This window comes from Chiloscyllium punctatum, chromosome 12, assembly GCF_047496795.1.
Source record: "Chiloscyllium punctatum isolate Juve2018m chromosome 12, sChiPun1.3, whole genome shotgun sequence".
In the NCBI taxonomy this organism is placed as follows: Eukaryota; Metazoa; Chordata; class Chondrichthyes; order Orectolobiformes; family Hemiscylliidae; genus Chiloscyllium; species Chiloscyllium punctatum.
Window position 1 is genome coordinate 9,449,699 of NC_092750.1, and position 27,657 is coordinate 9,477,355.

The 27,657-nt window shown below is 46.1% G+C and overlaps 1 protein-coding gene across 3 annotated transcripts in view; it reads left to right on the forward strand.

The window, feature by feature from the left end:
- Positions 1-1,713: 1,713 nt before the first annotated feature.
- The window catches only part of hmces (5-hydroxymethylcytosine binding, ES cell specific), a 33,150-nt gene continuing 7,206 nt past the window's right edge, over positions 1,714-27,657 (forward strand). The window contains exons 1-5 of one of the 3 annotated variants that reach the window (XM_072581819.1): positions 1,714-1,815; positions 9,840-10,069; positions 14,336-14,479; positions 21,591-21,713; positions 27,022-27,170. In XM_072581819.1, coding sequence (XP_072437920.1) covers positions 9,881-10,069; positions 14,336-14,479; positions 21,591-21,713; positions 27,022-27,170 — 605 coding nt within the window. In that variant the 5' untranslated portion in view covers positions 1,714-1,815; positions 9,840-9,880. Of the gene's footprint in view, positions 1,880-9,839; positions 10,070-14,335; positions 14,480-21,590; positions 21,714-27,021; positions 27,171-27,657 lie in introns of all 3 variants that reach the window. The other 2 variants (XM_072581820.1, XM_072581821.1) reach the window with 2 other exon arrangements.

Sequence of the window (27,657 nt, forward strand, 5' to 3'; positions counted from 1 at the left end):
CTTAGCTAAAGTCATGCATCCAGTCCCAGTGATGAGGCGTTTTGCTGATTAAACAAGCTGGGATTTTACTCCTGAGCAGAAGTGTTCAAAATCATGAGTGGTCTGCATGGAGTAGACAGGGAGAAAATGATTCCACTTGTGGAAGGATTGAGAATGGGAGTTAACAGATTTATAACAATTAGTTAAACAATAACTGATAGAAGAAAAAGCGTTTTCACACAGCCAGTCATGGGTCACAAAGTTCAGTGGAAGCAGGTTCAATTCAGACACTCAAGAGAGAATTAGACGGTTACAGTCAGTTCTGTAACGTGATGGTTGTGTTCTTGTGCAACCCTGTGTTATAGAAAAATCGCGCTTTAAAAACAGTGTATAAATTGTTAGCGATGTAATTGCGTTACAGCCAGCACAGGCTTTAAAAGTTCGCACTTTCGAAACTGCGTCCCCAATTCGTCAATCATATTACAGCAAATTTGCGTTGACGAAACGTGTGTTTGTAGCAGAATGACCTGTATTTGGTTTTATTCCTTCGGGGATGTGGATATCATCGGCTCCACTTTTTTCTTAAATCTTTACGTTTTCGTTTCAGTGATTTAATTTCTTGGTCAAATTCTCCTTCTCTTTGTGGGGTTCTTGAGTAAATTTTGTGCCATGGGGAAATGCCACCGATAGAATTGGGAAGGCCAGCATAATGATAACAGGCCAAATGGTCTGTGCCATGATCTCGATTTGAAAAGTTAGCTTCCTCTCTCTCCATGGATGCTGTCTGACCCGCTGCGATCTCCAGTATTTATTGTTTCTGCGCCATGATGACCACGGAGGAAGAGTCAAAGTCAGAAGTCACATGACACTAGGTTATAGTCCAACTGTTTTACTTGATATCACACGGTGGCTCATTGGTTAGCACAGCTACCTCACAGTACCAGGGACCTGGGTTCAACTGGGTGTGTGTGTGTGTGTGTGTGTGTGTGTGTGGAGTTTGCACATTCTCCCCCTATCTGTGTGGGTTTTCTCCCACAATCCAAAGATGTGCAGGTTAGCGTGAACTGGCCATGCTAAGTTACCCATAGTGTTCAGGTGGAATGTGTCTGGTAGGATACCCTTTAGTGGGTTTGTGTTGGGCCAAATGGTTTGTTTCCACACTGCAGGGATTCTCCAACGAGCTTCCTCAGGTGAACCTGGCAGTGGTCCAAAAGCTTGTGATTTCAAAGAAACCTGTTGGACTATAACCCGGTGTCATGTGACTTCTGACCTTGTCCACCCCAGTCCCACACCAGCACCTCCACTCCATTAAATTCATTTGTCAGCTCTTCTTGCTTCTCTCTTCCTCGGTGTGGAGGTGCCGGTGTGGGACTGGGATGGACAAAGTCAGAACTCACACGACACCAGGTTATAGCCCAACAGGTTTATTTGAAATGACACCAGCTTTCGGAGCATTGCTCCTGCACTGCCAGGTACACCTGACAAAGGAGCAATGCTCCGAAAGCTGGTGTGTTTTCAAATAAACCTGTTGGACTATAACCTGGTGCCATGTGACTTCAAATAAATTCAAGTGAGAGTGGATGGGGGAAGAAGGGAAATGCAGAGGGTCTGGGGTGGGGAAGGGGACATCCAGTCACTGAGGGAGTGATGGGGCCCACTTCCAGCCTCCAGTGGCCAAAGGGCCAGCCCTCAACAGCATGGCGGCTGGGCGGAGCCATGCCCTTAAGGGGCGGGGTTCCGAGCGTCATGACGTTGGGTCAGTCCCGCCCTTTTAAAGTGCGGGTGGCGCGTCCGCTGCTGTGAGTTGGATACAATGTGACGGTGGCGGGCGCTGAGGTGCGTCATTGTTGGAAATGTAACAATTCGGTATTGTATCCAATCAATGTATCCAAATGGTCAGGTAAAGGTCAAAGGTGGCGGCTAGGAACGTGTGGCTCAGGGGAGAGAGAGAGAGAAGGCTCTCTCAGGGAGGTTGCCTTCCTGTGGGCCAGGCCTGTGCCCTCCTGGCCCAGGTCCTTGTCCATCCCTGTTATCTTCAGCAGGTATTCAGCGCTGAGGGGAAGGCAGGGAAAGTGTGAAGTGGCCCTGAGCTATGTGGAGGAACGTTCAAGATCACAGCACCGGATTCCTTTCCAACTTTCCCATGCCCCTCCCCAACTGTCCTCATGCCTCCCTGACTTTTAAAGTTTTTGACCCTATATTTGCTGATGTAGCTCTGTGCCAGAGAAATGGCCACGTAAAGGGCAGCGAGGGGGAGTCTGTGAGAGACTCTCTCAGAGACCTGCCTAGGGTCACTCATGCCACACTGTGAACCCCAGCTCTCTTGCACACACCCCCCCGCCCCCCCCCCCCCCCCTCCCCTCCGAGCCAGGAATGCTAAGCTTTGTTATGATTATTTTCAGGAGGTATCTACCAGTGAGGGATGGATGAAAAACCTTAAGGTGCTCTGATCTAGGTCTGAAAAAGGAGCTGACTTGTTAAGTTATAAACAACAGAAATTGCTGGAGAAACGCAAAAGGAGTGGCAGCATCTATGGAGAGAGAGCAGAGCTGGACTTGAAACAATGCAGTTTTTTTTTCTCTCCACAAATGCTGAGCTGCTTCAGCAATTTCTGTTTTTCTTTGTTTCAGATTTCCAGCATCTGTACTTCATTTTCTTATTTTGGTGACTTGTAGTTTGGGTTTCTTTCCCACCTTCCTCCCCCTTTTTGAGTCTTGACACTCTCTCTAAACATTTGACCACCTCTCCTAATGTAGCTCTGTCATATTTTGTTCCCGTGAGTGGCCATATTGGTAGTAAATGGGCTACATAAATAATTTTTCACTTTTATGAAGGATTGGTGATTTATATATTTTGACTTTCACTTTTAATTCACTTATCAATAAGTTGTATTTGAAAAGGGACTGAGGAGCAATTGATTTTCAAAAGGTAGTTTTTTTTTCCCCTTAACATTTGTCATTATTGAAAAGTTGTTGGTATTTGTTTGACCCAGCCTCGAGACACGAGCTGTTGAGTGAGTTTGGTTATGACACACAAAGAAAGCGTGCAACTTGATGTAAAGTTGCAACCACTGTCTGTCTCACATTTTGGGGATGTTCAATAGTCCTTTGTGTGCATTTAAGCTGTTAGAAATATGTTCTCCTTAAAGAAAATCACCAAGTAACTGCACTGAGTAATCAGTGTTTTAACAAGTAATCATCTCTGGTGTTGTGCAAAATAATTTGTAAATTGCTAGTTTCATTCTGACTGCTGTCATTATATTTGTTGCAGGATTTCCCCTCTACTGTAGGTAGCGGTTCGTGCAACGAACTCAGATGCTCAAAATAATTTGCCATGCATTTGCTGTTATAATCTTCACTGTCCTTGCCAAACCCCATCCTGTTCTCGCCCAATGTGCGTACATCTATCTGGATTCACTTGGGAGTACCAGGAGTGGGCTCCTCCTCTTCCAAATAAGAAAGGCACTGAGGTCAAATATTGCAGCCCTATCCCCACACGGTTCACGCCAGCTGTCTCTGCGGTGCAGAGTCCGGAAATCGCAGCTAGAACTTTCCACAGCTGTGTAGCTCAGAGCTTCTGTAGGTGCGTTTTCTAACGGCCAAAATCTGCCTACTTCATGTCAAAAAAAAAACTTCTCGTCTCCTGCGACTGAACTCATAGAAGTTAGGAACCCAGAAAGGGACCATTCAGCCAGTGCAGTCAACAGCTCTTCGTCCAGTTATAGTCCCCTTCCCAGTTCCTGCTCTGTAGCCTGGTAGTTTCCAGCAATTCCAGGTAGGTACCCAATTATTTACATGTTTAGGTCTGCAGTAACCTTATGAGCAGTGAGCTTCAGGCACTGTCTGGGTGATACAGCGTCCCTTCGAATCCCACTGTGAACCTCCTACCATTTACCCTCACTCCCTCTGGTCATCAACACAGAGAATCCATTATGGTGGACCAGGTGGGAACCAGTGACATGGTAGAACATCATTCTTGGTTCTAGTTGAGAGTTTGGGGCGGCAAGGTGGCTCAGTGGTTAGCACTGCTGCCTCACAGCACCAGGGTCCCAGGTTCAATTCCAGCCTTGGGTGACTGTCTGTGTGGAGTTTGCACATTCTCCCCATGTCTGCTTGGGTTTCCTCCGGGTGCTCCAGTTTCCTCCCACAGTCCAAAGATGTGCAGGTCAGGTGAATTGGCCATGTTAAATTGGCCATGCTAAATTGCCCATAGTGTTAGCTGCTTTAATCAGAGGGAAATTGGTCTGGGTGGGTTACTCTTCAGAGGGTCGGTGTGGACTGGTTGGGCCGAAGGGCCTGTTTCCATTCTGTAAGGAATCTAATCTAATCTCATCTAACGGTAGGACATTTAAAAAGTAATCATAGAATCCCTACGGTGCGGAAGGAGGCCATTCAGCCCATTGTTCCATGCTGACCCTAACCCACCTATCCCATCCCTGCTTTTCCCACGGGGAGTCCATCTAACTGGCACATCTTTGGACTGTGGGAGGAAATCGGAGCAGCCGAAGGCACAGGAACAATGCGCAGATTCCACACACGGTTGCCTGAGGGTGGAATCGAACCTGGGTCTCTGGCGCTATGAGGCAGCGGTGCTGACTACTGAGCCACTGTGTATCATTCCAGATTGTTTCCCTAGTCACCAATGACTATGGATGGGATCAAGGAGGGTGGAGAGTTTAAACACCCAGTCCAAAGAGTGGTGTGAGGACAGTGGGGTTACTGTCAATGGGGTACTGACACCAGTACTTTGTAGGGAGGGAGTGAAGAAAACAGCGCTGATCTATTGGAGTGGCATTCCAGTGATGTTAGAGATTATTGATTGATTCTTGTACACGTACTGAGATACAGTGAAAAGTGTTGTTTTGCATGCTGTACAGGCAGATTGTACCATACAAAGTGCACCGGGGAGCAGAACAGAGTGCAGAATACAGTGTTACAGCTGCAGAGAGATCAGAATAACCTTTGAGAGATCAGTTCTAAAGTCTGATAACTGAGGGGGAAGTTGTTCTTGAATCTGTTTGTTCGTGTATTCAAATTTTTCTATCTTCTGCCTGACGGAGGAGGGTGGATGAGAGTAATACCAGGGTGAGAGGGGCTTTTGATGTTGATAGCTTTTCCGAGGTAGCAGGAAGTGTACACGGAGTCAGTGGATGGAAGGCTGGTTTGTGTGATAGACTGGGCTGTGTTCACAACTCTGCGTGTTGTCTTGGAATCCTCGGAAGGACAATTGCTGAGATGCATCTGGATAGGTTGCTTTCTATGGTGCATCCATGAAAATTGGTAAGAGTGAATTCCTGTATCCTCCTGAGAAAGTAGAGATGTTGTTGAGCTTTCCTTATTACACAAATCTCCGGGAGAGTGGTAGATTGTGAGAAGAACAGTGTGGTTCTCCAAAAGTCTCTGAAGTTGGTGGAATGGGCAGATAAGATTGCCTGCAGCGAAGTGTGAGGTGATGCATTTTGCCAGGAAGAATGCTGAAATACGTCAGAAAATTTACCTCCTTGAATATTTTTAAGGCGAAGATGGAGTAAAGGAATTAAGGATTACGGTGAGAGGGCAGGTGGGTGGAGCCTAGGCCCTGAACAGATCAGCCATGATCTTATTGAATGGTGGAGCAAGTTCGAGGGGCTAGACGGCCTACTCCTGTTCCTGGTTCTTACATCCTTAAATCAGGAGTACAATTCTGAAGGAGGTGCAGGTACTGAGGGGCCTGGGGATGTATGTGTGCAGATTATTGAAGGTGGCAAGGCAGGTGGAAGCAACATACAATAAAGCATACAGTGTTCTTGGCTTTATTAACAGGGGCATAGGATACCAGCACAAAGAGGTGACGTTGAGCTTGGTTGTCGAGTCAGGACTGTTCTCCTGGGAGTGAAGAATATTTAACAGGTTTTTAAAATCATCAGTGGACTGAACCGAGGAGATCGGGAGAAGCTGTTCACAGTTAGAAAAACGGGCATAGATTTAAAGTAATGTGCAAGTTAAGTGAGAGTAGTGTGCGATAAAGCTTTCTCACCCAGCAAGTAATTAGTGTGTGGAATGCACTGCCCGGAAATGTAGCGGAGACAGTTTCAATTAAGGCACTCGAGGGGTATTAGATGGTTATTTGAATGGAAATGGTGTGCAGGGATATAGGGAAGAGACTAGCATTAGATAATAGATTCTGTGCAGTTGCGACAGGCCTGGGTGGCGCGGTGGCTCAGTGGTTAGCACTGCTGCCTCACAGCGCCAGGGACCCAGGTTCAATTCCCGCCTCAGGCGACTAACTGTGTGGAGTTTGCGCATCCTCCCCGTGTCTGCATGGGTTTCCTCCGGGTGCTCCGGTTTCCTCCCACACTCCAAAGATGTGCAGGTCAGATGAATTGACCATGCTCAATTGCCTGTAGTGTTAGGTGGAGGGGTAAATGTGGGGAAATGGGTCTGGGTTGGTTGTGCTTTGGCGGATTGGTGTGAACTTGTTGGGCCGAAGGGCCTGTTTCCACACTGATAAGTAATCTAATCTAATCTAAATGGCCACCTTCTACAAATTCTGTGACATAAACATTGAGAGATTTAGATTTAAACACCATTACTGAGACATAGTTTCAAGGTGACACAAGATGGAAAATGAATCTTCCAGGGTATACAGTATTCCAAAAAGATGGACAAAATGACACAGGAAGAGGGGTAGCCGTGAGAGGAAAGCATGGCAGAAGGGCATGAGGAAGGATCTCTGCTCAGAGGTCAGAAACTGGAATCAGTAATGGGTGGAGAGATCTGTGGTCAGAAAACGCTGGTGGGAGTATTTAATAGGCCCCCTCCCATCGGACAAAGAACAGGAAATTATTGAGTTGTTCCAATCTGACTGAAGCTGGCAGAATGATACATCTTTTATCTGCCTTTTAATAGGACAGACACTTTAGATATGTGTGCCGCGCTGGTTTGTTTTAACGAGCTAAAACTATGCAATTTACTGACTCAAAAGCAAGAGTAAAATGGTTGTTCAACCAATTTAAAACAAGAGTTTGCATTTGTATAATGCCTTTAACATAGTGGAAGATCACCAGTTTCTTCCCTGGAGCAAAATCAAGACAAAAGAAAAATTTCAGAGAACCCGAATGTGGGATGTAGACTGGGTGCCCAAAAGATTGATTCAATGAAGTAGACCTTAAGCTGGCTTTTAAAGGTGGACAGTGTGTGTGATGGAGAGGAAGGGCAAGTTTAGGGTGGGAATTCCAGGCCTCACAGCCTACACTGTTGAAGGTTATATTGAGCTGAAAATGTGTTGCTGGAAAAGCGCGGCAGGTCAGGCAGCATCCAAGGAGCAGGAGAATTGACGTTTTGGGCATGAGCCCTTCTTCAGGCATCCCTTCAGTTCAACTCGTCTGCACCAACCAGACATCCCAATCTGACCTAATCCCATTTGCCAGCACTTGGCCCATATCCTTCTAAACCTTTCCTATACATCCTTTTAAAATGCTGTTATTGTATCAGCTTCCACCACTTCCTCTGGCAGCTCATTCCATACATCCACCACCCTCTGTGTGACAAAGTTGCTCTTTGGGTCCCTTTTATATCTTTCCCCTCTCACCCTTAACCTATGTCCTCTAGTTTTAGACTCCCCTACCCTGGGAAAAAGACCTTTGCTCTTCACCCAATCCATGTCTGTCTTGATTTTATAAATCTCCATAAGGTCACCCCTCAGCCTCTGATGCTCCAGGGAAAACAGCCCCAGCCTGTTCAGCCTCTCCATATAGCTCAAACCCTCCAGTCCCGGCAACATGCTTGTAAATCTTTTCCTGCACACCTTTCAGGTTCCACAATGTCTTTCCTATGGAGGTCCTCTGAGTGTTGAAGCGCTGCAAGACACCATTAGGGCATTAGGTTATAAATGGACTCTTAACTAAGAGGAAACAATTCCAACTGTTGGAAGATCATCCAGCGACTTGCAGTTGGTCTGGCTGCATGGTCAGTCATCAACATTACTCAACACAATCCAACGCCTCACCTATGACCTTTTCTTCAACATCTTGGCTGCCTTTCTCGCTATCGTACAAAAATATTTCTGCGTCTTTCACAGTGCAGAAAAGGCTCTTTGTTCCATCGCGTTTGTACTATCAAAAATATATTACTACCCACAATAGGCCCACTTGCACAAACTAGGCCCACAGTTTTGTCTGCTGTCACTTTTATTCTGGTCCTCTTTATAAGTTTTTTTAAAAAAATTGTTCGTAGGATGTGGGCATTGGGTGTCTGGGCCAGTTTTTACTGCCTGTCCCTAATTGGCTTGTTGGACCAATTCCGGGGCAAGTTCAGCATCAGCCACGTTACTGTGGGTCACAGCGGGTAAGGAGAGATTTATTTGAAGGGCATTAGTGAGCAAAGTGGAATTTTACAGCAACAACAGAGATCACTATTAGGTCGTCCTGTAATTCCAGATTTTGTTTTATTGTCTTCAGTTTTTGCTATGTCCCTGCAACATTATCCTGGGGTTCTGCAATACTAATCCAATGACATCATCGTTGCACCATTACCATGTCCCTACGTTTATGTACAAAGTAAAGTTTCCATATTCCTACCAAGCCTTAGACCAGTGTCTCATTATAGAGAGACAGCTGTTGGTGGTTTAAACTGAGGATCACTTCCTCAGATGTGGTGGGAGTTTGAGAAGTTGCGTATTACATGGTAACCTTGATGCAGGAATTGAACCTACACTTTTAGTATCGCTCTGTATCACAAACCAGCCATCCAGCTAACTGAGCCCCCCAAACTCATATACAAGTGACGCGTAGAGAGACAATGGGGGGAATGGGATAGTGTGTGGTTAATGGCCGGGAGGATTAAAGAAAGTCCATCAATACAAACTGTCCAGTCTTGTCATTTTTCAGGGCGTTTTCCTGGTTGGAAAAGGTGTGGGAAGGTTTCTCACTGATTACTAAATCATTTGCCTTTTTGTAATTTTGTCTGAATTTTGTTTAGAACATTAATATCTTTTTCTTTTCCCCCTTCCAAATTTGTCATTCCAAGAAAACTATATCTAACTCTTCCTTGAAAACATTCAATGTTTTGGCCTTAACCACTTTCTGTGGCAGAGACTTGCACAGCCAGCCCCCTCACTGGATGAAGATATTTCTCCTCCTCTCAAACCTACATGGCTTTCCCAGTATTGTTAGTCTCTGACTCTTGGTTCTAGACTCTGTGGTCATTGGGAATCAAGAAACCGCATAATCTCCTTTTCCGGTCAGAGCGCTCTCAGCATCTTGATTGGAGTGAACCTCCCTCAATTGTTTGTTACTGGAAGGTTCATTGGGCTGGAGAGGCTGTTCAATGGATATAACTGGGTTATCAGCCAGTAGTCGCAAAGGGCTCAATATGAAAAGGTTTGAATTTTTGAGATGAGTCTGAAATCCCCACTCACCCTATGCCATTACACGAGCTGAATCCCTAGTGTGGAAGCAGGCCACTTGGCCCATTGAGTCCACACTGACCATCCAAAGAGCATCCTGCCCTATCCCTGCATATCCCATGGCTAATCCACTTAACCTGCACATCCCTCTTTACTATGTGACAATTTCCCATGGCAAATCCACCTGACTACATATCTCTTTAAGTGTGGGAGGAAACTGGAGCACCCAGAGGACACCCACGCAGACACAAGGAGAATGTGCAAACTCCACACAGACAGTCACACGAGGCCGGAGTCAAACCCGGGTCCCTGGCGCTGTGAGGCAGCAGTGCTAACCACTGTGCCACCAAAAAGTGACAGTGCTGGAGATCGTAGTTGGCAGAATTCATACATTCAATGGGATGACCCTAATGGATTTCTAATCCATAGCCTTAATCACGACTACATCCTTCACTGTGTTATCATCTCTTTTGCAGGTGTAACATCTAAGGATTTGTACCGAGACCGTCTCGCAGCGATGTGTGGGCGTACTGCATGCTCGCTGGCGGCTGAGCAGATCAGACGTGCCTGTGCCTATCGAGATGGGCGAGGGAGGAGGAGGGACCCAGACTGGCGAGATGGGGACCGCAATAAGTACAAGCCTTCGTTCAACAAAAGCCCACATTCCCACTGCCCGGTGCTGGTGTCCAGAAAGCACTTCCACAAAGTAATTCCTCTCGTTGGTTTATCTTGTTCCTTTTTATGCATCTTATGGTTCAGATAACTTTGCTTTTCAATGTCATGGTGTAGAGGAAAAGTCACTTTAATTCAGGAGTCCAAACTGGGGACATGTTCAAATCCCACCACGACAGCTAAAATTAAATTGGTAAATCTGGAGCATGCAGTGTTAGAGTCGAGAGTGTGGGGCTGGAAGAGCACAGCAGGTCAGGCAGCATCTGAGGGGCAGGAGAATCGATGTTTCGGGCATTATTCTTAATGAAGGGCTTATGTCCGAAACGTCGAATCTCCTGCTCCTCGGATGCTGCCTGACCTGCTGTGCTTTTCCAGCCCCACACTCTCGACTCTGATCTCCAGCATCTGCAGTCCTCACTTCCTCCTAGTATGCAGAGCTAGTCTCAGCAGTGAAACTACCTTAGATTTTAAAATACTGAGAGGGGTAGATGCAGGTGAAATGTTTAAGCACGGCCAATCCAGCTAACCTGCACATTTTTGGACTGTGGGAGGTAACTGCACTCAGAGGGAACCCAATGAAACTGTTCCGTTGGTGGAGAAGTCTAAAACCAGGGGGTGCAATTTAAAATAAGGGGAATGATGCTTCGGCCCTGAGATGAGGAGAATTTTATTTTCTTTACTGAGAAGGTTGTGAATCTTGGAGTTCTCTACGACTGTGGGCCAAAGAAGCTGGGTCTTTTGAGTATGTTAAAGATCAGTGGCTCCGTGGTTAGCGCTGCTGCCTCGCAGTACCAGGGACTTTGGTTCAATCCCACCCTGAGGCTACTGTCTGTGTGGCATTTGTACATTCTCCCCATTTCTGCGTGGGGTTTCGTCTGGGTGCTCTGGTTTCCTCCCATGGTCTTGACAAGATATCCTAAATTAATCTATTCCCATTTGCCAGCATTTGGCCCATATCCCTCAACCCTTCCTATTCATACACCTATCTAGATGCCTTTTAAATGATGTAATTGTACCAGCCTCCACTACTGATTTTTGCGCATTTAGATTTCAAACTTGAGGCTGCTTTTTTTTTCTGTCAAGTGGTTTAATATTAACTGGGTCAGCCTTTCAGGGAGCCACGATCGGCTATGTGTCAGAGATCGCATGATTAGATCAGATTAGATTACTTACAGTGTGGAAACAGGCCCTTTGGCCCAACAAGTCCACACTGACTCGCTGAAGCACAACCCACCCAGACCCATTCCCCTACATTTACCCCTTCAACTCTCACTACGGGCAATTTAGCATGGCCAATTCACCTGACCTGCACATTTTTGGACAGTGGGAGGAAACCGGAGCACCCGGAGGAAACCCACGCAGACACTGGGAGAATGTGCAAACTCCACACAGACAGTCGCCTGAGGTGGGAATTGAACCCGTGTCTCTGGCGCGGTGATGCAGCAGTGCTAACCACTGTGCTGCAGTGCCGCCCACATGACTTCAAGAACACCTGGAATGTTAATGGAAGTTTGTTTATATCAAGGGGCGGTTTAAGAAAGGAGAGAGAAAACATAAAGCTATGAGCTCAAGCACCGTAAAGGATGTAGAGTCTAGATTAAAGTGGTGCTGGAAAAGTGCATCAGGTCAGGCAGCATCCGAGGAGCAGAGTACAGGATGAGCAACCTTTTTAAAAAATGATTCAGCTTGAATGCTTTCAGATGTAGTTTAAATGTGACCTGACTGGGGTCAGAAGCAAGTATGGTGTCTCCAACAAAATGAGATTGTTCAGAGCAGTGAAGGGAATAAGTTACCTCAGTGAAAGAGTCTAACTTGCGAAAAGTCCAGACCAGAGGTGTTTGGTTATTTCGCTGCAGAGAAAGTTTAAGCTCTTGGCTGTGTATCTGTTAACGACAATGGAATTCTCAGATCAGGAACTGAAAAAAAATTAAGTCAAGCCTGTAGATTTGATAAGAAAGAAAATAATCTATGGATTTTGTTAACTGTAAAGTGATAGTGTTGGAGAGTAAATGGGATTTTGCTTTAGCTGTGTGTTTTTGAAATTTTCAGATAGTTTGTTTCATTTTTTTAAAAACATTTTTTTGTGATAAAGCTCTGTTTTGTTGTAAAAGCCAGTTCTGCAGCATTATGTGCTTATGTTACAGTGAAGGACTGTTAGATTAAATTGTGAAGAAAAAAAGTCATTCAAAGCCTTGGAAAACAAACAGAGAAAAAGTGCTGAAGAAACTCAATGTTTCTGCCCCACTGATGCTGCTGAGCTTCCCCAGCATTCTGTGTTGGATTCAGATTTTCTGCAGTTGCAGTTTCTTGGTTTAATGATAAGCTGGATTTCATGCTGGGATCTGACTTGTCCAGTAGTAACATTGGCTGGGAGCATTTTGTCAGGTAGAAGGTTGTGAAAGGTCATGTTGAGGACGATTGCTGGGAAGCCTTCAATCAGCCAGGGTTGATCTAGGCAGAGGAATCAATTCCGTTCTGTTTGGTGTGACTTTGTTGTTTAAGGAAAAAAGAGACTGCTCCCGTCATTGATCAGAGCAGTGAATATAGGAATTGAGGCATCATGTGACAACTGTACAAGATATTGGTGAGGCCACTTTTGGAATACTGTGTACAACTGTGTTTGCTATAGAAAAGCTATTGCTAAATTAGAAAGAGTGCAGAAAAGTTTACAAATATGTCACGGGGTCTGGAGGGTTTGAGTTATAAGGAAAGGCCTGGAGCATCAGTGATTTATAAAATCATGGGGGTCATAAATAAGATGGATAGCCAAGGTCTTTTCCTTAGGGTAGGGGAGTCTAAAACTCTAGGGTAGAGCGTTAAGGTGGGAGGGGAAGGACTTAAAATGGACCTAAAGAGGTATGTTTTTCACACAGAGGGTGATGTGTGCATGGAATGAGCTGCCAGAGGAAGTGCAGGTACAATGACAACAAGGCATTTGGATGGGTATATGAATAGGAAGGGTTTCGAACGATGCATGCGAAACACAGGCAAATGGGGCTAGATCACCTATTACGGAGTGAATACAGTTAACACAACCACAGAAGGCAACGTACTGCAGACACTGGAAGTCTGATATAAATGTAGAAATCAAAAATACTCAGCAGCTCTGGCAGCAGTATATCCCCGCTCTTGTATTCTAGCCCTGTCAAAGTGAATACTAACATTGCATTTGCCTTCATAGCTGCCAGCTGAACTTGTGTGTTAACCTGAAAAGGATCTTGAGCTAGGACTACCAAATCTCTGTGTAGGAAATCTGCTGCCCTTCCCTGGTCTGGCCTATAATGATTAGATTAGATTTCCCACAGTGTGGAACAGGCCCTTCGGCTCAACCAGTCAACACCAACCCTCCGAAGAGTAACCCACCCAGACCCAATTCCCTCTGACTAATGCACCTAACACTATGGGCAATTTAGCATGGCCAATTCATCTGGCCTGCACATCTTTGATTAGTGGGAGGAAACCCACGCAGACACTGGGAGAATGTGCAAACTCCTCACAGTCGCCTGAGGCTGGAATCGAACCTGGCACCGTGAGGCTGCAGTGCTAACCACTGAGCTACCATGAGTCCAGACTCTTGGCAACGTGCTTTGCTTTTAACTGCCCTCTGGACAACGAGGGATGGACAATAAATGGTGGCCTAGCCAGCACCGCCCACGTCTCGTTAATTAATTTATAAAAATGCTGGGAATCTGGAATCAGACATGGGGCAGATTTCCTTTCCCACAGGATGTAGGTGATACCAGGTGGGGTTTCTTTAAGACTAACAATGGTAGTTTTATCATCGCCATCACCAAGACTAGTTTAATGCTAACAATTTATCACTGAATGTAAATTCCACCAGGTGCCATGGTGGGATTTGAACTTGCTCCCTCCAGACCGTTAGCCTGGCCCTCCCGACCACAGTTACTGCTACACCACAGCTGTACAAGTGCAGGCTGCACTGCAGCATGTATCCCATTTAAATTGCATGTTTGGAGTGTAGCTGCCGGGACATTGCAGCTGAATGTAATCACTGTGTTCATGTTTTGGTTATTTTCCAACAGGAATTGCCATGGGACAGGGACTGAGCACGAGGTCGAGGGAGGGAACGGCCATATCTGTATTTGATTTGGAGGTGCAGGTGTTGGACTGGGGTGTACAAAGTTTAAAAAAAAATCACAACACCAGGTTTATAGTCCAACAGGTTTATTGAGAAGCACTATCCTCTGGAGTGCTGCTCCTCCATCAGGTGGTTGTGGAGTATATGTATATTTGTTTTGGGTGTTGGTTGACTGATTTGTCTTTCTGTTTGTGTTGACAGGATGCAGACAGTACTGAGCAGCTCCTGGCGGCCATGCGGTGGGGTCTTATTCCCTCCTGGTTCAGAGAGAGCGATCCTTCCAAAATGCTGTACAACACCAGTAACTGCCGCAGTGATGGGATGCTGCACAAGAACTCGTACAAGGTTTGATCTTCACGAAGCACTCTGATTACATCCCCCTATCCCTACCAAAGCATTCTACCCTGGTCTTCCCTGAAACGTGGATGTCGTTGGGCTGTACTGACATTTATTGCCCGACCCTAAATACTCTGGACGTAAAACGCCTTACTTCACCATTTTGTGCATTTCAGAGTCAACCATGTTACTAACACAGAATGGGGTCATTCGGTCCATCATACCTGCTCTAGTACTCCAATCGAGCATCGTCACCATTGCTAATCTCCTGCTTTTTGCGCATTCCTTTGCACACCATTTCCATCCAACCAATAAAGCCCTTGAACGTTTCAATCGAACGTGCCCTCCACCGCATTCACAGGAAGTGCGTTCCAGAACCCTAACTACTCACTGAGAAAGATTATTCTCACATCGCCATTGTTTCTTTTGTAGGTCACTATAAACCTGTGCCCTCTTGTTCTCGATCCTTTGACGAGTGGCAGCAGTCACCTGTAGATTGGTATCCTCTCTAATTTTCTTCCTGGGTGTGTGGGTCTCCGAGGACTCTGTCTGGTAGTAACGTTGGGAACCACATGTTGATTCTGTGATCAATACGCAGACCATCAGGACGGCTACACATGGTAACAGCCGTCCAGCTTCGAGAGGATGTTAGTGAAGGCCCTATCAGCAACTTTCCTTAATTGGTGCTGTAGTGGAGGGTGAAGAAGGTGATCTAAAACTGCAATGAGATCTTCTTTAATTGGGTCAATGGGCTGAGGAGTGGCAGATGGAGTTTACTTTGGATAAATGTGAGGTATTGTATTTTGGTGAAACAAACAATGATGGGAATTATACAATTAATGCTGCAGCCCTGGGTAGTGTTGTAGAACAGAGAACAGGTTCACGTATAAAGTTAAAAATCACACAACAGGTTGATTTGGAAGCACACTAGCTTTCGGAGCGCAGCTCCTTCATCAGGTGGTGGTTCAGGTGCATAATTCTTTGAAATTTGCGTCACGTAGACAGGGTGGTTAAGAAGACGTTTAGCACACTTGCACTCATTGCTCAGAGCTTTTGAATATAGGAGTCAGGACGTCATGCTGAGATTGTACAGAACGTTTGGTGAGGCCTCTTCTGTGCGCAGTTCTGGTCGTCCTGTTATAGGAAGGATATTATTAAGCTGCAGAGTCTTCAGAAAACATGCACGATGGTGCTGGGAATGGAGGGCGTGAGCAATTAAATAGACTGGAAATACTGGGGCCTTTTTCACTGGAGCGTAGAAGATTGAGGGGTGACCTTGTCTAGGTTTATAAAATCGTGGGCACAGATTGAAGGCTCTCCCTGGAGTGGAGAGGTCAAAACTAGCTGCCATATTTGATGGTGAGAGGAGAAAGATTTAAGAGGAACATGAGGGGCAACTTTTTTTTTTACACAGAAGGTGATTTTTGGATGTGGAATGAACATCCAGAGGACGTGGTAGATGCAGCTACAGTTACAATGTTCAAAAGAAATTTGAATGCATTCATGAATAGGAAAGACTTGGATGGAAATAGGCCAAGTGGGATTGTGGTCGGCGTGGACTGGTTGGGCCGAAGGGTCTGTTTCCGTGCTGTATGACTCTATGACTATTAGTTAACCAGTTGAGTTTTTACATCAGTCAATTCACGTTTTAATGGTCTCCATTAGCTTACAATTTTAGACTTATTAATTGAATCCTAAATTCTGCCAGCTTCCCATGATGTGCTTTGGGAAGGAAAAGTGCCATCGTGTGACTTCAGATCCACAGCAATGTGGTTGACTCTTCACCGCAGTCCGGACAATTAGGAATGAGCAATAAATACCCTTTTGAAATAAATGCTGACTCAGCCAGTGATGACCATATCCCATAAATGAATAAAAAGTAATTAGCTTGTGCCCCTAGATGACTAGTGTTGCTGGAAAAGCGCAGCAGGTCAGGCAGCATCCAAGGAACAGGAGAATCGACGTTTCGGGCCTCAGCCCATTCCTGAAGAAGGGCTGAGGCCCGAAACGTCGATTCTCCTGTTCCTTGGATGCTGCCTGATCTGCTGCGCTTTTCCAGCAACGCATTTTCAACTCTGATCTCCAGCATCTGCAGTCCTCACTTTCTCCCCTAGATGACTAGTCTGGTGACATAGCCCTCTAAATCAACATCATGGTGTCATACCACTTTTACACTTGCACATGGTAGAGGAACAGGATATTTAGGGGAGGTTGGTGCTAATACTGCACACATCATCTCATCGACCCCTCCCTTGTGTTTATCCAGCCTGCCTGAGATACATCTATGCTGTTCTCCTTGATTGCCCCTCATGGTATTGAGCTCCACATCCTTATCACCCAGGAAAGTACGGTGCATAGTGACTGAGACGGATCTTGCTCATCCTTCCATTCAAGCAGGAGTTTTCAAGAAGGTCATAGATATAGAAGGCAGTGGAGCCGATGGTATTATTGCTGGACCGTTAGTCCAGAATGTTCTGGGGACCTGGGTTCAAATCCTGCCACGGCAAGTGGTGGAATTTGAATTCAATAACAATCTGGAATTAAGCTTCTAATGATGACCATAAAACCATTGGCAATTGTCTGAAAAACCCATCTGGTTTCCTAATGTCCTTTAGGGAAGGAAGCTGCCATCCTTACCTGGTCTGTCCTACATGGGACACCAGACCCACAGCGATGTGGTTGGCTCTGAATTGGGCAATTAGGGATGGGCAGTAAACGCTGGCCTAGCCAGTGACGCCCTCATCCCATGAGTGAATATTAGAAAAAAGTTCTTAGATTCAAAGGATATGGAATGGAATTGCTGAGTTGGCTAATCAGCTATGATCCTATTGAATGGCGCAGCAGGCTTGAAGGGCTGAATGGCCTCCTTCTATTTTCTGTGTTTCACCCCACCATTATTCAGTAATTGTCTTAAGGTCAGATATCCCCCTCTCTGGAATTTTCGGGAGTTGGTAAAGTTGGCCTTGGATACCATCTCCTCAGTCCGCACCAATCAGGGTTTGGCAAGTCTAACTGTCAGTTAATATTTCAGAGATCTTAACACCATCAAACATGGTTTTGTGAAAGGAAATCAAATTTGATAAATCTATCAAATGCTGGGGGTGTGGATTTGAATCCTGGCAGATTCTAATTCAATATTATTAGATTACTTTAGATTACTTAGTGTGGAAACAGGCCCTTCGGCCCAACAAGTTCACAGGGATCCACCGAAGCGCAACCCGCCCATACCCCTACATTTACCCCTTCACCTAACACTGGGTAATTTAGCACGGCCAATTCACCTAACCTGCACATTTTTGGACTGTGGGAGGAAACCGGAGCACCCGGAGGAAACTCACGCAGACATTGGGAGAACTCTACAGTCAGTCACCTGAGACGGGAATTGAATCCGGGTCTCTGGCACTGAGGCAACAGTGCTAACCACTGTGCTACCGTGCCGCCCATATTTGGTTTGATTTATTACTGTCACATGTACTGTGATACAGTGAAAAGTATTGTTTTACATGTTAACCAGACAAATCATACCTGACATAAGTACATCAGCGTAATGGAACAGAACGCAGAATATAGTGTTACAGCTACAGAGAAGGTGCAGAGAAAGATCAACTCTAATGTATGTGAGGTCCATTTGTAAATCTGATTGCAGAAGGGAAGGAACTGATTTTAGGAGATGTGGGCGTTGCTGATGCGGTCGGCATTTATTATACATCCCTGGCTGCCTCGAAGAGAGTTCAGAATCAATCCCATTGCTGTCAGTATGGAGTCACATGGATGCCAGACCAGGTAAGGGTTTCCTCTCCTAACGTTATGGAAAGGACCAATGGTTTTGTCGACAATTGGCAACGATTACATGGTCACCGTTGGCCTAGCTTCTTAGATTTTATTGAACACAAATTTCACCATCTGCCCTCGTGGGAATCAAACCCAATTCCACAGAATATTAACCTGCGGCTCTGGATTGCTCGCCCAGGTGGTTCTCTGAAAAGGAGGAATGCATGGAGTTGAGGGTAGAAGGGAGGAGGCTAGCACTGAGGGAATTGCTCATTCGGAGTGCTAGTATAGACATGATTGGCTGAAGGGCCTCCTTCTGCACCATCACAATTCCAAGAGTTAAGCATTTCAGGCACATCTTAAGGGAGGCAACAACCCAGTGGTATTCACACTAGACTATCAGTCCAGAGCTGAGGAGTGCGGTGCTGGAAATCCGAGTCTAGATTAATGGTGCTGGAAAAGCACAGCCAGTCAGGCAGCATCTGAGGAGCACAGAGTCATGGAGATATACAGCACAGAAACAGACCCTTCGGTCCAACCTGTTCATGCCGACTAGATATCCCAACCCAATCTAGTTCCACCTGCCACCATCTTGCCCATATCCCTCCAAACCCTTCTTATTCATATACCCATCCAAATGCCTTTTAAATGCTGTAATTGTACCAGCCTCCTCCACGTCCTCTGGCAGCTCATTCCATACAAGTACCACCCTCTGCGTGAAAACGTTGCCCCGAGGTCTCTTGGATCTTTCCCATCTCACCCTAAACCTATGCCCTCTAGTTCTGGACTCCCCCACCCCAGGGAAATTTATCTATTTATCCTATCCATGCCCATCATGATTTTATAAGCCTCCATAAGGTCACCCCTCAGCTTCCGATGCTCCAGGGAAAACAGCCCCAGCCTATTCAACCTCTCCCTATAGCTCAAATCCTCCAACCCTGGCAACATCCTTGTAAATCTTTTCTGAACCCTTTCAAGTTTCACAACATCTTTCCGATAGGAAGGAGACCAGAATTGCACACAATATTTCAACAGTGACCTAACCAATGTTCTCTACAGCCACAACATGACCTCCTAACTCCTGTACTCAATACTCGGACCAATAAAGGAAAGCATACCAAACACCACCTTCACTATCCTACCTACCTGTGACTCCACTTTCAAGGAGCTATGAACCTGCACTCCAAGGTCTCTTTGTTCAGCAACACTCCCTAGGACCTTACCATGTATAAGTGTACCATGTATATTTGTGGGCAGCATGGTGGCACAGTGGTTGGCACTGCTGCCTCACAGCGCCAGAGTCCCGGGTTCAATTCCCGCCTCAGGCGACTGACTGTGTGGAGTCTGCACATTCTCCCCGTGTCTGCGTGGGGTTCCTCTGGGTGCTCCGGTTTCCTCCCACAGTCCAAAAACGTGCAGGTCAGGTGAATTGGCCAGGCTAAATTACCCATAGTATTAGGTAAGGGGTAGATGTAGGAGTATGGGTGGGTTGCGCTTCGGCGGGGCGGTGTGGACTTGTTGGGCTGAAGGGCCTGTTTCCACACTGTAAGAATTCTTTAAAAAAAGTCCTGCTAAGATTTGCTTTCCCAAAATGCAGCACCTCACATTTATCTGAATTAAATCAAGATCCTGTTGTAATCTGAGGTAACCCTCTTCGCTATCCACTACACCTCCAATTTTGGTGTCATCAGCAAACTTACTAACTATATCTCTTGTGCTCACATCCAAATCATTTATATAAATGGCAAAAAGTAGTGGATCCAAATGGCTAGTTCTCCCTGTATTCCATGAGATCTAACCTTGCTAACCAGTCTCCCATGGGGAACCTTGTTGAATGCCTTACTGAAGTCCATATAGATCGCGTCTACCACTCTGCCCTCATCAATCCTCTTTGTTACTTCTTCAAAATCTCAACTAAGTTTGTCAGACATGATTTCCCACGCACAAAGCCATGTTGACTATCCCTAATCAGTCCTTGCCTTTCCAAATACATGTACGTCCTGTCCCTCTTTTATGCATTTCAAGACATCCAGCACTTCCTCCTTTGCATTATGGTGACATCTTGAAAAATGTCCATCTATTTCCCTACATTCTATATCCTCCAAGTCCTTTTTCACAGTAAACACTGATGCAAAATACTCATTTAGCATCTCCCCATCTCCTGCAGCTTCATACAAAGGCCGCCTTGCTGATCTTTGAGAGGCCCTATTCTCTCCCTAGTTACCCTTTTGTCCTTGATGTAGTTGTAAAAACCCTTTGAATTCTCCTTAACTCTCTTTGCTAAAGCTATCTCATGTCCCTTTTTTGCCCTCCTGATTTCCCTCTTAAGTATACTCCAACTACCTTTATACTCTTCTAAGGATTCACTCGATCTATCCTGTTTATACCTGTCATATGCTTCCTTCTTTTTCTTACCAAATTCTCAATTTCTTTAGTCATCCAGCATTCCCTATACCTACCAGCCTTCCCTTTCACCCTGACAGGAATATACTTTCTCTGGATTCTCGTTATCTCATTTCTGAAGACTTCCCATTTTCCAGCCATCCCTTTATCTGCCCCCAATCAGCTTTTGAATGTTCTTCCTGGAAAAGCACAGCAGGTCAGGCAGCATCCGAGGAGCAGGAAAAATCAATGTTTCAGACAAAAGCCCTTCCCACTTCTGTCCTTTGGAAAGTTCATGCCTAATACCGTCAAAATTGGCCTTTCTCCAATTTAGAATTTCAACTTTTAGATCTGGTCTATCCTTTTCCATCACTATTTTAAAACGAATAGAATTATGGTCGCTAGCCCCAAAGTGCTCCCCCACTGACACCTCAGTCACCTGCCCTGCCTTATTTCCCAAGAATCGGTCAGGATTTGCACCTTCTCTAGTAGGTACATCCACATACTGAATCAGAAAGTTTTCTTGTACACACTTAACAAGTTCCTCTCCATCTAAACCCTTAACACTAGCAGGAGAGATTAATCCAGAGACCCAGGTAACAGGGGCCCAAGTTCGAACCCAGCCATGGCAGATGGTGGTATTTGGATTCACTTAAATTTGGAATTAAGTGTCTAATGATGACCATGAATCCGTTGTCAATTGTTTGAAAAACTGTGTCACTAATGTCCTTTAGGGAAGGAATCTGCCATCCTTACCTGGTCTGGCCTACATGTGACTCCAGACCCACAGCAATGTGGTTGGCTCTTAATTTCCCTTTTGGCAATTAGGGATGGGTAATAAATGCTGTTGTAGCCAACGACACAACGTCCTGTGAATGGAAAAAAATATCCGTGGGGTGGTCTGAAGCTGGCTATATAGCGTTGGGTGTAAAATCCCTGTAACCCATTGTGGGCTGTGTTTCAGCAGGACCCCTTCATGAAGGGACAGCGCTGTGTGGTGCTGGCTGATGGCTTCTACGAGTGGCAGAGGCAAAATGGTGAGAAACAGCCTTATTTCATCTACTTCCCACAGACCTGTGAGAAAGAGGAGGTAAGAGCAGAATGTGCATTTCTGTATCGCCCGTCAGAGTCTTGGGAATGGAGGGGGGAGGGGAATGAGAGGCAGAAGAGGGAGGAGATGAGGTGGGGGGGAGAGGACATTGAGTAAGGAGGGAGAGACTACATGGGAAAGAGATCAGTGACCAAGGGGGTGTCACAGCACACTGTCACCCAATGGATGGCAAGCGGTATTCCTACCCATTTGAATAGCTCTGAAGCTACAGGACATGGAGCCCTCTCTGAGCAAGTGACCCAGCCCCACAACAACAGCCAGTGTGTCCGCCTCTTCCTGAGGAAGTCAACTAACCACCAGTTCCTTCTGGAACTTGACGACAAATTCAGGAGAGAGGGTGGGTGGTGGAGTTTGAGGGGGGAGGGGGGGTGGGGTTGGAGGGGGAAGTGTGGATGGGGTTTGCAGGGGAGGGTGGATGTGGTTTGAGGGGAAAGAGGGTAGCGACTGAGGGAGGGGTTTGGGGGTGTGGGCGGATGGGGACTCGGTTGGGGGAGGGGGGTGTGGTTGGAGGTGGGGAGGGAGAGTAGGTACGGAGGGAGGGAGGTGTTTGGGGATGGGAGGTTAGGGACTCTGGGGGGTTTGAGGGAGGGAGGGTAGGGACCAAGGGGCGAGGGAGTGGAGGAAAAGAGGGAATTGAGTGGGAGGAGAGATTGAGAGAAGGGAGGAAGAAACTGGGAGACCGAGGAGAGATGAGAGAGAAAAAGAGGGAGAAGTGACAAAGAGTTGGGAAGACATGAGCGAGAGGTGGAAAGGAATTGGGAGCGAGTTGAGGGAATGAGAGAAGGAGGAGGAATTGACAGAGTGGCGGGAGGCAGAGGATATTGAGTGGGCTGGGAGGGGGAGGGAGAGAGATGAAAGTGACCAAACGGTGTCAGAGCACAGAAGACCCACATAGACGGTGACCAGCGCTGGCTGGAGTGAAGGAGTGTTTAGAATCCAGTCCTTACAGTAACCACCTTTCATTATTACCAAACAAACCTCACCAAATGGTAAAGAGACAGTAGTCCTCTTTGTCTCCTCCTTAAAAAAAAATTGTAATTTTTCTGAGTGAGTTCCTGCAATCAGTTTTTCAACTGAATCAGTTCTTTCGCTTTGATTAATGTGACCAAGTTCAGATGGTGATTGTTCCAACGTCAGCTTATTTCCAAGAGTGTAATCAGAGAGTGAGTGAGAGAGAGAGAGAGATCCCTGATTAGCTCAATGTGTTTAATTAACCAGAGAGAGAGAGAGAGAAAAGAGTTGGGGAAATGGTGAATAAAGATTGTTGTCACTGTTATCTGTCTGTGTATACAGTACTGCTAACGTACTGCTTTAAAGACCACTGCTCCCCTCCACACTGCCCGGACCCACTGCTAGTCTGATCCAGGACTGTGTGCTAAGGGATGCAGTAAAACCTGAGGCAGCTGTCACCAGGCTACAGTGGGAAAAGGCCAGCATCGAAAAGTCTTTGTCAGAATCTATCAAGGGTCTGTGACATTTCGACATCTCCTCGTAGCCTTAATGAGAACGTAAACAGTTTCCTTTCACATTTAGAAAATGTCTTTTTGTTTTTGGTTGCAACTGGATTGAAGCTGTAATCAGCAACTTTTGGCAACATCGGTGTGGAACTGTTTTGTGTTTATTGTCTTATTATTTGTGAGTTGGGCAATTTTTTTTGAAGTTTAAAAGGAAAATGTCTATACCACATGGATTTCGCTTTACCAATCACCCCCCAGGTGTTGTTCCCCGGCCCTGCACCATTAATGGTGTCAGTGATTTGAAAAAGGTCTGTGACTCCCGAGCAAAGAATGGGCAATACCGTTCAGAATCTCGGATGTTACAGCACAGAAAGAGGCCATTCAGCCCATCCTGCAAGGGTTAATCTACCTCATGCCAGTTTCCTGCCCTTTCCCCATATTTCTCACAAACTGTTTCTATCCAAGTAACTACCTAACGCCCTTCATGAATGCCTCAACCGAACCTGCCTCCTGCCGAGAGCTTAACGACTCGGTCTGAAAAACCTTTATTCTCACGCCTCCCTCGTCAAGGCTTGTGCTTCTTTTTGGTGTTGTGACCCTTGAACTCCTGTGCAGCCTCACTGAGAATGTATGTGTCAGGGAATATTTCCACCTGCCTCTTCCAGCCTTCCATCCTGACCTGTTCTGCTGATTTGAACCTGATGGGAAGGGCAACTGTTGATCCCAGTCTAATCCCATGTATGCTGCCAAAGAGCAGGGAGTGCTGTTTTATATTTACTGCAGTGTGTCCCTTTAATCTGTTTGCCATTGCCTCCTAATCCAGTGGGTGCTCGGTGAGCTGTAAATATTCACATTTCACCTTGGCTTGTTTCAGATCCAGCCTTGGCTGATCATCTGTTTCTTCCCCACCCTCTCCCTCTGGTGCTTCTCTCCGTCTCTCTCACTCCTTATCCTTCCTCCTGTCTTACCCACCGTCTTTACTGGACACAGTTTCCATTTTAAATCACTTCAATAGCACAGAAATGGGAAGGGGTGGATAAAGCATCTTTATAGAATGGGAGGAAGTGAGGAGTGCAGATGCTTTCTGATGAAGGACTTTTGCCCAAAATGTCGATTTTCCTGCTCCTTGGATGCTGCCTGACCTGCTGTGCTTTTCCAGCACCACTCTAATCTAGCCTCTGATCTCCAGCATCTGCACTCCTCACTTTTGCCTGGTCTGGCCTATATGTGACTCCAGACCCACAGCAATCTAGTTGACTCTCAACTGCCCCCTGACATAACCCAGCGAGTCACTCAGTTGAAGGGCAGTTAGGGACAGGCAGTAAATGCTGGCCTCACTCCCAATGCTCACGTCCCTCTAAGAGGGTGCAGAGAAAAGGGCTCGGTACCTGCATGACACAAACAAGATACTGCAGATGCTGGAATTCTGAAATAAATAAAAAACTGGAGAAACTCAGCAGGTCTGGCAGCATCTGTGGAGAGAGAAATGGAGTTAATGTTTCGAGTCTGGTGTGACCTGAGTTCATGTCAGATTTGAAACATTAACTCTGTTCGTCTCTCTCCTCAGATGTTGCCAGACACAGAGTTTCTCCAGCATTTTGTGGTTCAGTTTTGAGGTGCTCAGTTTTTATTTCTGAGCACCTATTATTCTGTTTTAGAGTCATAGAGATGTACAGCATGGAAACAGACCCTTCGGTCCAACTGATCCACGCTGACCAAATATCCTAAATTAATCTAGTCCCATTTGCCAGCATTTGGCCCATATCCCTCTAAACCCTTCCTATTCATATACCTATACAGATGCCTTTTATATGTTGTAATTGTACCAACCTCCCCCATTTTGTCTCAATCCAGCTCATTCTATACCACACCACCCTCTAAGAGAAAAGTTGCTCCTTGGGTCCCTTTTAAATTTTTCCCCTCTCACCCTAAACCTATGCCCTCTAGTCTTGAACACCCCCCACCCTGGGGAAAAGACCTTGTCTACTTCGCCCATCTATGCCCCTCATGATTTTTATAAACCTTGATAAGGTCACCCCTCAGCATCCGACGCTCCAGGGAAAATAGTTCCCGATAGTCTGTGTTTCTTTTGTTTCCTTCGTGTGATGTGGGCTTGGCTAGAATTTGTTGTCCATCCCTAATTGCCCTTGAACTGAGCAGCGAGGGCATTTAAGAGTTAACCACATTACTGAGCGTCAGGAGTCTTATGTAGGCCAGACCAGGTTAGGACGGCAGATTTCCTTCCCTAAAGGACATTAATGAATCAGCTGGGATTTTACAACCGTGGTTACTGATGTTTTCTATCCTGTACCTGGGGATGTGGTTCTGGAATTGGCTTTCATTAACGGGCGGATTGAGTTTTAGAGCTGTGGGGTTTTGCTGCAGCTCTATAAAACCCTGGTTCGACCACACTTGGAATATTGTGTCCAGTTCTGGTCACCTCATTGTAGGAGGGATGTAGATGCTTTAGAGAGGGTGCAGAGGAGATTTACCAGGATGCTGCCTGGATTGGAGGGCTTGTCTTATGAAGAGAGGTTGAGTGAGCTAAGGCTTTTCTCATTGGAGAGAAAAAGGAAGAGAGGTGACTTGATAGAGGTGTACAAGGTAATGAGAGGCATTGATAGAGTAGATAGCCAGAGACTTTTCCCCAGGACAGAAACGGGAAGCATAATTTTAAGGTGATTGGAGGAAGGTTTAGGGGAGATGATAGAGGTAGGTTCTTTATGCAGAGAGTTGGTAGGTGTGTGGAAGGCATTGCCAGCGGTGGTGGAGTTAGAGACAGTAGGGACATGTAAGCGACTGCTGGGCAATCACATGAATGGCTGTAAACTGAGGGGTTTTAGATTACTTACTTAGTGTGGAAACAGGCCCTTTGGCCCAACAAGTCCACACCGACCCTCTGAAGAGCGACCCATCCAGACCCATTCCCCTTCACTTACCCCTTCACCTAACACTACAGGCAATTTAGCGTAGCCAATTTACCTAACCTGCACGTTTTTGGACTGTGGGAGGAAACCGGAGCACCCGGAGGAAACCCATGCAGACACAGGGAGAATGTGCAAACTCCACACAGGCAGTCGCCTGAGGCTGGAATTGAACCAGAGTCTCTGGCGCTGTGAGGCAGCAGTGCTAACCACAGTGCCACCATGCCGCCCACAGTGCGTAAGTTAGATTTGTTTTAGGATTAAGTTAAATGCTCAGCGCAACATCATAGGCCAAAGGGCCGGTACTGTGTTGCACTGTTTGATATTCAATAAATGCTAATGTCACTGGACTCATAATTCAGAGCTTCAGGTTTAAGGACAAGGGTTCAAACTGCACTAAGGCAGCTGGTTTAAGTTTGGAATTATACAACTAGTCTCAGTATTGGTGACAATGGTCTTCCTCCCTAAAGGACATTAGTGAACCAGATGGACTTTCACAACAATAAGCATGTGGTATCACTACTGTCAGTCCTCAAATAGCGAACAGGGGTCGATTTGTACACAAGTTGGAACACAATACAAGATGACATAAAATACCTGTTTGTAAATATGGTGACCCATTTGTATGCTGGATTTTTAAAATTGTTACAATCCTGCACAGGACCTTGCCCATAAGAAAGGGTGTTTATAAGCCAGATGTTTATAAGTAATGGACTGCTTTGTGTATGTTCCAGATGTTATTTTTATTGAATTCACATTTCATCACCCCTCACAGTAGGATTCAAGCCTGTATCTCAGCTGATTGGAGTGGGATTCTAGATTAACGAGTCCAATGGCATTGCTTGTGAATTAACGTGTGTGTGTGTGTGTGTGTGTGTGTGTGTGTGTGTGTAAATATTGCTTCAGGAAGATGGGGAGGAGTGGCAGGGTCGCAGACTGCTCACTATGGCCGGGCTCTTTGACCACTGGGCGCCTCCTGGAGGTGGTGAAGACCTTTACACCTACACTGTCATCACAGTGGATGCTTCCAAAGCCATGGACTGGATCCATGACAGGTATGTGACCTGCAAAACAGGTGGAAAAGGGAGAGTTTGACGCGGGATTTAGAGAGCGGCTTCTGTCATCCCTCTGTTTCCGATTTGATTAGATTCCCCTACAGTGTGGAAACAGGCCCTTCGGCCCAACAAGTCCACACCAACCCTCAGAAGAGCCACCCACCCTGACCCATTCCCTGACATTTACCCCTTCACCTAACACTACGGGCAATTTAGCATGACCAAATCACCTGACCTGCACATTTTTGGAGTGTGGGAGGAAACCGGAGCACCCGGAGGAAACCCACGCAGACACGGGGAGAACGTGCAAACTCCACACAGAGAGTCGCCTGAGGCGGGAATTGAACCCGGGTCTCTGGCGCTGTGAGGCAGCACTGCTAAGCACTGTGCCGCCCACAATTTATTTATTAATTTATCACTGTTCAATTAGTGTATCAATCTGGAAAGGAAGGGTAACCCTGAGTGAAGGTGATGTCTGTCCAGTTCA